Source organism: Dipodomys ordii, unplaced genomic scaffold (genome assembly GCF_000151885.1).
Source record: "Dipodomys ordii isolate 6190 unplaced genomic scaffold, Dord_2.0 Scaffold3, whole genome shotgun sequence".
In the NCBI taxonomy this organism is placed as follows: Eukaryota; Metazoa; Chordata; class Mammalia; order Rodentia; family Heteromyidae; genus Dipodomys; species Dipodomys ordii.
In genome coordinates, this window is record NW_012267219.1 from 11,194,608 (window position 1) to 11,206,851 (window position 12,244).

At 40.4% G+C, this 12,244-nt stretch overlaps 1 protein-coding gene across 1 annotated transcript in view; it reads left to right on the forward strand.

Moving 5' to 3' along the window:
* Myrfl (myelin regulatory factor-like) overlaps positions 1-12,244 on the forward strand; it is an 84,572-nt gene that overhangs the window by 17,230 nt on the left and 55,098 nt on the right. The window contains exons 4-7 of the mRNA XM_013018644.1: positions 3,214-3,281; positions 3,377-3,626; positions 4,502-4,593; positions 9,264-9,414. Coding sequence (XP_012874098.1) covers positions 3,214-3,281; positions 3,377-3,626; positions 4,502-4,593; positions 9,264-9,414 — 561 coding nt within the window. The remainder of the gene's footprint in view (positions 1-3,213; positions 3,282-3,376; positions 3,627-4,501; positions 4,594-9,263; positions 9,415-12,244) is intronic.

Sequence of the window (12,244 nt, forward strand, 5' to 3'; positions counted from 1 at the left end):
CATCTGGGTTGCTTCCATATCTTAGCTATGGTAAATAATGCTCCAATAAACACAGTTGTGCTGGTAGCTTTAGTATGGTCTTGTTTGTGATCATTTGGGTAAATGCCCCAAAGTAGGATCGTTGGGTCATAAGGGAGTTCTATGTAGAGTCTTTTGGGGAATCTCCACACTATTATCCAAAGTGGTTGAACAAGTTTACACTCCCACCAACTATGCAGTAGGGTTCCCTTCTGTCCACATCCCCTCCAGCATCTGTTGTTACCAGAGTTCTTGATTATAGCCATTCTAACTGGGGTGAGGTGGTATCTCAATGTTGTTTTGATTTACATTTCTTTTATGGCTAGAGAGGTTGAACATTTCTTCATGTGTGTATTGGCCATCCTTCTTTCCTTTTCAGAGAAGTTTCTCTTTAAGTCTTTAGCCCACTTATTTATTGGGAAGTTGTTTCTTTGAGGATTTGTTGTTGGGGGATTTAATTTTTTGAGTTCCAGGTATATTTTAGTTATGAGACCGTTGTCCATTGTGTGGCTAGTGAAGATCTTCTCCCAATCCGTGGGCTTTCTGTTGATCTTGCTACCTATGTCTTTTGCCATGCAGAAACTCTGCAACTTCATGCAATCCCATTTGTCCAACCATTCTTTGATTTGTTGTGTTTCTGGGTCTCTATTAAGAAAATTTTAGCCTGTGCCAAGGAGACCTAGGGTTTCTCCTATTCCGTCCTGTAATGTTTTCAAGGTGTCTGCTTTGACTCTGAGGTCTTTGATACATTTGGAGTTGATTCCAGTACAGGGTGAGATATGGGAATCTAGCTTTAGTTTTCTACAAGTGATTAACCAATTTTGCCAGCACCATTTACTGAAGAGACTGTCTTTCTTCCATTCTATTTTTTTAGCTCCCTTATCGAAGATTAGATGGCTATAGGTCTGTGGGTTCATTTCTGGGTTTTCAATTCTATTCCATTGGTCTTGAGGTCTGTTCTTGTGCCAGTACCAAGCTGTTTTGATTACTAAAGGTCAGATAAGATGATGTTAGGCAAAATGAACCCCAAGATAAGGACACAAGTGGTTTTTTCTTTCTTGGTATTGTTTCTAACATATTTATAAGGTGATTGTTTTGTTGTTTTGTATGTCCCTTCCCCACGGTATAACCCCTGTTTTCACTGTATTTGATGTTGGTATAATTTGGGAAGGAGAAAGAAAAAACAAATTGTTTAAATAGGGATACAGGTGGACCCATTGCAACAATGAGATGTACAAAATGCTATGTTGAAAAACGAACTTTACAACTTTGGCAGGGGGCGGGGGAGCAGGGGATAGTGTAGTTGTGGAGGTGGGAGGGAAGGGATAGTAGGGGAAAGCAAAGGAGGAGGCAACAATGCTTGACAAGAAATGTACTTATTACCTTGCTCATGTAATTGTAACCCCTCTGTACAGTATTTTCAAAATAAAAAACTTATTAAAAATAAAAAAGAAATTTTAGTGAGAAAAATAATTTATGGAAATACAAGAGGGAAGCTATATCTACTATGAGATATTTTTAACGGAAGACATGATATCACTGTTTTAATTAAAACAGCAACAAAATAGCAAAAAAAAAAAAAAATGAACCCATGATCTCTGCCTCCCAAGTACCTAGGACTACAAGTTTGAGCCACTGTGTCTAACTTTTTAAATCATATGATTTTTTAAACATTCAATATTTCTTAGACACATATTCCAATTCCTTATTTGTGTGAAATCTGTTTAAATGCTTGCAAATCAGAGTTGAGGAAGAGCTTAGTGTATACACACACACACACACACACACACATGTACACGCACACACACTACATATATAGTCTCTCTCTCTCTCTCTATCTATCTATCTATCTATATATATAGTCAGTCAGTCAGTCAGTCAGTCATGGAGCTTGAACCCAGGGCCTGCATGCTGTCCTTGAGCTATTTTGCACTTTGCCATTTGAGCCACAGCTCCACTTCCAGTTTTCTGGTGGTTAAATGGTGATAAGAGTCCCAGGGAACCTTCCTGGCTGGCTTCAAATCTCAGTCCTCAGATCTTAGCCTCATGAGTAGCTAGGATTACAGATGTGAACCCCCAGTGCCCAGCAACATTTATATTTTTAATTCATCTTTCCATGTTGAGTTCAGAGCTCACACATGGCCTTAACTATACCTCATACCTTATACCATAGCTTTCCTGGTTCTCTTTTTCCATAGATTAAACCTTTCCTACTTTTTCTTGGGTGGTTTGAGGAAGCTGATCTAAGGACTTATTTGTTTCTTAATCAAGCCCAAACCCTGCAGCCCTCCCCTACTCCTCCCCCACTCCTAAAATCAGAAGTGACAGCAGTGTCTTAGAGTGCATTTGATTGTATAACTTGCTGACTCCTGTGTTCCCTCTACCATCTCCAGGTAGTCTTGTTGCCTTTCCCATCTTGTTTATTCAGTCCTGTCTGCCCTAGTTCTGCCTGCCCTGTCTTATTATCATATGTCATGTGGCCTCTGGTTATGTTCTATATCCTTTTTTTGTGTATACTTTTCTTTGTTGCCTTGTATTTGTCTAGATTGAGTTTTTAGAAGAAGGCAAATGTTAACCCTTTCTTCCCTTATTAATAGGAAATGAATAACTTTGAGGAGTCAATATAACTCTTCTAAGTCATTTTAGAAAAACAAACTCAAACCTATCTCTTCTTTGTGTTATTTTGGAATACTAATCTTCTGAGCAAGTGAAGTAGGTATTCTGTATGAAGTAGAATCAGGATCTCTGATAGTGAGGAACTTGTTAGTCTTTTGGCCCAAACTGTCTATACAGCTGTCTCTCGAGGGAAGGGATGTTATGAGCGATGGCAATGTTCATTAAACTGCATTGAGCACTCACTGTGTTTGCAGATTGTATGATGGGCTTCATAGGCATGATCTCAATTCTCACAATACTTGAAGTACATCTAATCATTGTTTCCATTTTGTAGGTGACAAAACAAAAGTCTGGAGATATTTAGTACTTGTTCACAGTTAGAAAGTGGGGGAGCTGGTCTTCAAAGCCCAGTCACTTAGCCATGCCATGGCATCCAACCTAGTCTGATGGGCTTTGTCTTCACCCCTAGCACCTGGAGCCACCATCGTAGGCTGTAGTCTGAGGGCTGCGTCCTGCTTGTGACAAAACTATGGTGGAATAGAGTAAAACACAAAAGCAATCCATGTCTCTAATCCTCAGGCAACGCAAGCTCCCAGACACTCCACCCTATTCTTCATCAGACCCATGCTCTCCTCCCCGGGCCAAAGGTGAGTGTCTTCTACCCTCTGGATATCCTGCACTATCATTCTCCTTGGCCCCTGCAAGGTGAGAAAGTGGCGCTTCTCACTTGTGTCTTTCCCAGGTGCATGCTGCCAGACCCTGAAGCCGATTGCTGGGAAGTCTCCAGCTGCCTTTCTCCACTCCAAGGCCGTGCCGGGGCCACTGCCAGCCCATCCACTGCAGAGCATGTCTTTAATGAGCAACTCTGGCCAAACCCACAGCAGCTTTCACGACTGCTACCCAGACACCAGTCATCCTCTGCACCAAACTGTGCCTTCCCATCTGGGGATAAGTTGTTCTTTCCACCCGCAGCCTCTGTGTCACATTCCTGGGTAAAGGGCAAGATATTTAGTTATAAAAGACCTGGGCAAAAAAGTCTCAGAGCCAATGAGACGGACTAAGCCTGTCCAGGAGATGGCGGTGTTGAGACGTATATAGGACACATATTCTTGGTTTAGACAATATTAATTAAAAATCCACTAATTTCAAGATTTCCATTCAACCAAAAGCTAAAATGTCAGGAATACATAGGAACTTCCAGCAATGGAAGGGAGCAGTGTTTGATGAGGAGCCTTAACCAAACTACTGAGGGAATTAATTTGTGAATTAATTAAGGAGAGATCAAGTGTCTTTTCTTCTTTCCTCTTTTTCTTCCTCCTCAGGATTAGAAAATAAAGACCACTAAAACGATGTAGTCAAGCACTGGTGGTTCACGCCTGTAATCCTAGCTATTCAGTAGGCTGAGATCTGAGGATCAAGGATCAAGGCTAACTCTACATAGAAAAGTTCATGAGATTCTTATCTTCAGTTAGCCAGCAAAAAGCCAGAAGTGGAGGTGTGGCTCAAATGATAGAATGCCAGCTTTGAGTGAAAAAGACAAACAGGAGTGAAAGGCTGTGAGTTCCAGTCTCAATATAGGAATGCACACAGAGACACAGAGTAAAACCTGTATTTTACATTGATATCTTTGTTTCAATAAACCCTCTGCCTTTAAAAGGTTACCAGGAAGGTAAAAGGTTTTCAGGAAGGTAAATCTCATATTCATTGGAAAAAGAATACTGTATTCCAGAATTTTAGGGGTCAGGGAACCTTAACTAATTGAGGTTAGACTCAGGGAAATTGAGAACAGACATCTGGAAAATTAAACTGGATTTAATGGACTGGAGAGAAGGGAACCCTAATGCTCCTTTTGATTTCTTGACTGTAGAGCCTCATTGCCTCCATCAAAGAAGAGGAAGCACACGCAGACCCTGGAGGAATCTGAGGACTGCCAAGTGTGGGCCCACCACTCTAGATCAAGTGAGCAAACCTGGGCTATGGCAAAGCCGGGGTCCTTGAGACCTTGGCCATTCGTTGGCTTTTGAGCAGCACTACAAAACTGTATTCTCTGTCACAGAAGAGCAACGGTAGGTTTGGGGAGTTTATTTTCCCTTTTGACATGTCTAGCATACAGGTGAGTCACACAGGTGGGACACATAGGTGCTCTAGGGAAGGGATGCACTTCTGCCTTAGTGGTAAGCTTTCACTTCAGGAGCAGTATGTCCCAGAGGATGCAAGTGGTCCAGTGCTCTCAAGAGCCTTCAAGTACTCGCTGCTTTCTTTGGTCACTGCAATCCTCCTTAACCTTTTTTTTTTAATGCATTTTTCTTTATTGTTATTGTTGACATGATATACAATGGGGAGGGATGGCAGTTGGCAGTTACATAAGTTAGATAAAGTATATATTTTAAAATTGTTATTGTATATGTGATGTGCAGAGGGGCTAGGTACATAAGTCAAGAGTACCATTCTTTTTCCCCCTCATTTTCTCTCTTTTCCTCCCTACCCAATCCTCCTTAACCTTAATGCACGATTAATTAAAGTGGTCTTGGTGAAGAGTAGATTCTGACTTCATAAATGTGAACTGGTATTTTAAACAAGCTCCCAGGTGAGGCCTGATGCATGAAAGATGCTTTGAGAAGCAAGACTTTAGAGGATTTTTTCCAGAGGAAAGAAGGTGGAAAGTTGAGCTTTTCCTCAACTCATTGCCAATTGGCAGGATTCCAGTAGACCTTTGAAATTTTATAAAATCATTTTAGAAGTCTTTTTCAGAAACATCTGATACCCAAGTGAATGGCCTACCTAGTTTTCTGTCTTATATAACGTGCAATGCATCATCTCCCTGCACCCCAACCCCAACCCCACCCCCGCCCCAGCCAATGAACTGAAAGCCTTTATTCTGGAACATGAAGGGCTACACCTTAACACCTTCCCACCAACTTTTATATTTTCATTATTGAAATTCTTCTGTAGTCTCACTCAATATATCTTTTGAATTTAATGATCTGATCAATTTGGGAACCAACTGTTCTTTTGGAATCTGAAGATATGAACTTTCAAATTTTCCATAGCCCAAATGCCATAGCCTTTCCTGGGAAAAAAGACTGGAGGCTGGTTCAACCAGCCTAGAAATATTCGTTTAGACAGTGTGAACAATGCTCACAAATCAGGGCATCAAGTCCCATCTCTCCTGTCTCCCTCAGCTGGGCAAGAACACAAGGATTTCCTCTGGGGCTTCTCCCTCCCAGTCCCATTCCCAAGCTCTAGAGGGTTACACAGCTCTTGAGGAGATGCACAGGACTTTCTCACCAACACAATTGCTGTCTTTACCTTTAACAGCCCTGTGGGATGTCACATTCTGGGAGATCAGGCTTCAGCTCCAGCCAGGGCTGGATAGACAATGAAGTCCCCCTCACAGCCAAGTTGCCCATGGCACCATCCCCTGGGAGAGCTCTGTTAGAATTGTGTTGGGCACCCAGCCTTACATAAACAGTCTCTACTTCCTCCTTTCCTTTCTCACAGATTCATGATGACCACAAGTCCACTTTCTTTCTTCTTCCAAAGCTAAATACACACAATATTAATTAAAGCATTACTTGGCTGTCCAAAGCAATGCTATCCAAATACTTTTTGTGGGGGATAACATGAAGTTTGTCATCCACCTTACCCTAGTTTCTCTAGGTATCTTTGCATCCAGCCTGTGGTTAAAACATAAAGGCTGAACTAATTCCTAGCCAGCTGTGGGAACCATCTGCTCTTTCCTCCCACAGATGCCCTAGCCGCTTAGGGGATACAGGGCCAAGGCACTCAAACCTTCCAAGCATTTTCTCAATGGATCAGATTGTTGCCTAACTTTTCCAGAGTTAAGCTGCATCTATGATAGATTTCTGTTGCTTGTTCCAGACAGGTTATTGATTTTTCTCCCACCACCTTTAAAGAAAGTTCTGGTAGAATGACCGAGATGCCCTAACAGATAGGAACTCAAAGAAACCTTGTTTAAGTTCTATTTAAAGGTCACTGAAAAACTGAAGATTTTTGGTTCCAGACAATTCTTAAGAATGAAAACTATCACATTCTCAGGGCATAAACAGAAAAATTAAACAAAAACAGCAACAAAACCCCCTAAAACCAAAACAAAACAAAAACAATAGCAAAGAGTGAATCCAAATGCCACATTTTCATAATAATTTTAGCACATGTTTTCTGGTGGAGATCCCTTATTTAATGTTTCAGAGACCAGGGGAAAGACTACAATTGGAGGAAGATAGAGGGGCTCACATCAGTCTCCCAGACAGAAATAGGATTGCCAATTTCTTATGGGAGATTCCACATTTGTTAATGACATTTAAAATCTTTGCTTCTATCCAAGTGCTGTTGGCTCACACAAGTAATCCTAGCTAGTCAGGAGACTGAGATCTGATGATCATGTTTGGAAGCCACTCCTGGCAGAAAAGTCTCTTAAGACTCTTATCTCCAATTTACTAACAAAAAGTGGTATGTCTAAAGTGGTAGAGTACCAGCTTTTAGTAAAAAAAAAAAAAAGCACAAGGCCCTGAGTTCAAGTCCCAATAACCCCTCTCCCCCACAGCATACACACAGAGAACCCCTATCTCCTAACTACGTTACGAAGGTTGAGAAGCATCACTGAGCATATCGTACTACCTAATGAGTCTATATCTAGGAAGAGGTCTTCCTAGACCTTCTCTCAATAGTATGAGAGAGGGAAAAAAAGAAGAATGAGTCTCTTCCTTTCTGAGAATTTGATGGAAGCAGAGCCATGACCAGGTATTGTTCTTGTTTTTGCTTTTGAGAAGATTTTTACACCAGGGAGCTTTTATTGTCCATCTTTTGTGTTTTTACACAGGAAGAAGCCTTTCAGGAGTTATATCTACACAAAGAAACAAAAAAATACATTTTTGCTTATGTGATATTTAATTCCTATATTCAAAAAAAGATGCATGTTTTCTGTGACATTCATCATTGAAAGCAACTTGAAGCATCCCTGTTCATTTATACTATGAAACACACAGTGAGAGTAGAAAGAAAGAAGAGTTGAAATAGTAAAAGAAAACCCAGCCCTTTGCTCCCATTTCCCTTATGTAGCTTGGTAGCATATATTGGGGCTGATTGTGGTGTTATTGATGGCAGCCTGCACCTGGTCTTACCACCAACCCACCATTTCCTTCTCACTTTCACCCCAGCCATGAGTGATGGTAAGGAGTTAGAAGAAAGGGGAACAACAATGACCACAATAGCATTTTACATAACATTACGTAAATTATGAATGGCTTGGGAGGCATACTCAAATTGAGATTGAGAGCTTAACTGGGTTTATGCAAAGATAATGATTGTCCCTGTGAAGTTGCTGTTACTGGATTATTTTTGGCATGTGGAAGTGGCAGTTTCATATAGTTGATTTTACAGACCAACAAGAGCTTCTCTGTGTTACTTTGTCTTGGTTTTAAGTTTGGAAAGTGCTTTCACTTCTATCTTATTCTCTGCTGTGACATGTAGCAAGGCAGACTGAGGACATGTTTTTATTTCTAGTTTGTACCTGAGCTTTGTAAGATTGTATATAATGCATCTGAAATCAGAAACCTAAGTGGGAGCAACAGATTCTTGGTACCACAAAGATCTGTGGTACCAAGAATTAGGATATATTGGCTGCATTACTAAAACAAAAATGCATAGATTCTTTTTGTTTTTGGGTCCGGTCATGGGCCTGAACTCTGGGCCTGGGTGCTGTCCCTCAGCTCTTCACCTTAAGGCTATCACTCTACCACTTGAGCCACAGTACCACTTCCGGCTTTTTTTTTCTGCTTATGTGGTGCTGGAATCGAACCCAGGGCCTCATGCATGCAAGGCAACCATTCTACCACTGAGCCACCTTCCCAGCCCCAAAATGCATAGATTCTTAAAAAAAAAAAAAAAAAAACAAAGAAAACCTAACTAAACTAATAAAACAAAACACCCTCTGGTATATAAAAACTCAGAAAAGCTACTGACTCTTATAATCCAAGGGTTTAAGATTAGGCCTATAATTCAAATCTTATCAGGACCTGGAAGTCCCTTTGTTAATTTTTTGTTGTTGTTGTTGTTGTACTGGCTTCATTCCTAGATGGGCTGTTCCCACTGTACCAAAATGGTGCCAGCAGCTCTTGGGAATTTGTTTCCCAGGTTCAAATCTCATGAAAAAGAGGGATCATCTTGGAACCTACATTCCCTGAAATGATAAGATCGACTCTGCTTATTGAATGAAGCCACTTGGGCCATTCCTGATGCAAATACTGAATACTATTTTTTGATTCATTGTACCGTGGGCCACCTACCCTCCTTAGGTCAGATAGAGACTTCCCTGGAACCACACAGACTGGAAATGAAGAGAAATTCTTCAGGAAGTCTCGAGGATGAAATACCCCCCTCCCACTCCCCACCCCCCCACGCCCTGCAAGTGTCTACCATCTCCCTCTTAGAGATTCACTGAGCCAAGCTGTTCTTACAGATGTTGTCAGAAACCAGCTGTACTTCTTTCTCTCAGTGCTCAGCAGCTCCCACCTCACCCCTAGCCTGCTTAGTCGCTCTGCATATCTGTCTGTGAGTCTAGGAAGACAGTATGGTAGGGGGATTCTAACCCACCTGTTTCTTTCCAGTGACAAGTAGGAACCACAGTAGTGATGTACAGACCCATGACAGCGAGGGACAGAACGGGGTGCGCGTGGACCAGTGCTTTCCTGCTCTGAAGTGGTGGCCATACCAAAGTGTTCCTTGGCATAGCTTATTTGACAGTCGTTATGAAAAACTGTAAGAGGCTTTAGCAATGTGCTTTGGGGTGGGCCGTGGGCATTAAGGTGGAGACTGGGGAGAAGCACCGAATCTCAGAACCAAATTCTAGTATTTGTCACCACAGATCAGATGGGATGATCAAGGGGAAAGTCTGTCTTACACCTTATGTGTTATATACTAATAAATAAATGATCAGGATATGAATTTCTGGCTGTTACCAACCTGACTTATTAATCTAGCTCACTATAATTTACCTACCAAATGCTAGAAAAGGGAGAAATCTTCCTGGGATCACATGCCTAGTTTAAAGTAAAGCTTGGAAAAGAGAGCTTGCCCAAATCACTAATATTTAATCTTGCTATTAATTTACTTTATCACAGAACATTTTTGGAGAACCATGATACCTTGTTAGCCATTGACCATCCTTAACATTTGTGCTACAAATCAGTACTATCAAGTTCATTGTCAACATATTCTGCAAATGTTGATTATTTAACCTCAGTCATAGTAGGTGGTTTCATTATATTAACTCATACAGACTATATAAAATAAAATGATAGAAATTATCCTAATGCTGGGAAAGTTTCACCCTATTTTAGGACATTATAGTTATAAAAAAATAGATGTGGTGCTAGCTACTCAGGAGGCTAAGATCTAAGAATCATAGTTTGAAGCCAGTCCAAGCAAGAAAGTCTGTGAGACTCTCATCTCCAATTAACCACCAAAAAGCTAGAAGTAGAGGTGTGGCTTGAGTGGTAGAGCACCAGTCTTGACTGAAATAGCTAAGGTGCACAGGCCCTGATTTTATGTCCTAATATTGCTGTGTGTGGGCATGCGTGCGTGCACACACACACACACACACACACACACACACGCAAATGTGGATTCATGAATTATTAACCTTAAGTCATCTATTTATTCTTTAGCTTTTGATTTACTTTCTTAAGGCTTCTACAGTTTTGCTAGGTTAAAAATGCTTTCTTGAGTTATCACAAAATATTAGTAAATAATAAGCTTATCCCTAGGACTTACGTTAGGTGGGCTAGAAGGAAGAAATAGGTTCCTTAGAGTCTAGTGAGTTGATGTAGGAGGCACAATATAAAATTACCATTTTTTGCAGCCAGAAAACCTTTTTTAAACAGCTAATTAACGATCATAAAAATCAATTGAAGGAAGTGGTGCTGTAGCTCAAGTGGTAGAGCACTCGCCTTAAGCTGAAGAGCTGAGGGACAATGCTGAGGCCCAGAGTTTAAGCCCCATGACCAACAGCAACAACAACAAAAATTTGGTAAAAATCAATTGAATAAGAAAGAGAAAATAAAATGTGAAAGTCCTGGGTCTTAGTTTTAGTCATGGCTTTCATTTGATTGTCATTCAGGGCTGAATTTCTTGATTACCAAGATATGAAAATATTACAACCAGTCTTATGTTTTAGTTAAACCTTTAATGCTTTTCTGTCACTATGTTTCTGACTTAGTTGTTTTTATTTGGAAGTAAGAGTCATCTCTCTTCTAATTTGAAGATTTTTTTTTCTTTTCTTTTCTTTTTTTTTTTTTTGGTTAGTCTGTGGCTTGAACTCTGGGCCTGGGCACTGTCCCTGAGCAATTAAGCTCAAGGCTAGTGCTCTACCACTTGAGCCAGAGTGCCATGTCTGTTTTTCTAGTGGTTTATTGGAGCTAAGAGTCTCATGGAATTTCTTGCTCAAGCTGGCTTTGAACCGTGATCCTCAGCTTCCTGAGTAGCTAGGATTACAGGCATGAGCCACCGGTGCCCAGCTGAGGAGATTTTTTTTTAAAACTTACTTTAATAGTCTATCTTTGCTCCATTGATCTAGAAAAAAAGGGCCAGAACACAGGTTATAGAAGCAGACTTATTTAGAATATTTTAGCTATAATTTGCTTTTCATAAGCTAAAAAGGACGGCAGTATTCACCCAGATGATAAATCAGGGACTCCTGATTTCATTATTCATGTCACTGAGATAGAAAAATCACTTACTTCTTCATAGATAATTACCTTTAATTTGTTCAAAAGGTTGTTTACCTGGATTACCTAAAAGCGATGAAGTTAGGGATTACAATTTTATGAAATATCTTTGGGAATGATGCTTAAATTTGTGTTTCAAAAGAACTCCTAAAAGCCAATTTAGTTTACTTTATGCTTAATTTTTTATGTTCAGAGTAGAAGTGACTTTCTTGAATAAACAGGTTTCTGTGATCAGAGATTGGCATTTAAAGCTCAGCATAATCTTCAGTATAATTTTTGTTGATTGATTCAGCTTTGGCATCTAGCTGTTGCTCAGTTTCAGGCAAGAGCTCATATCTGAACTGTAAGCCTTACATTTTCATTTACTTTTGAGTACTGATGATGAAGCATCAAACATGGCAGAAAATATCCTTTTTACTTTTCTCAATCAGGACATTTCTTATCACTCCTCATGGATACAATTCTATTCATCTCTAGCCAGTTAGTAGGTTAATTGTAGAAATCTAAGTCAATGTACACGTTTCCAGATGGCATAAGACATGTAGTCTTTACCAAATTCCCTGCTCAATGAATTTTTCTTTTGCTGCTGGTGAGCATGCTACTAGTGATTGCATTTGATTGATCAGCCACTTGAAGGTAATCAATGGCCCAATGTTTTGATCAATTGGAGGAGTGCTTACCTTGCAAAGAACATGGACACTCTTTCCCAAGAGACCCATTAATACTTTCTATTTCTGGAAGTAGAGCCACATTAAGAAACTCTGTGTTTGGGCTGGGAAGGTGGCTCAGTGGTAGAGTGCTTGCCTTGCATGCCTGAGGCCCTGGGTTCGATTCCCCAGCACCACATAAGCAAAAAGAAAAAA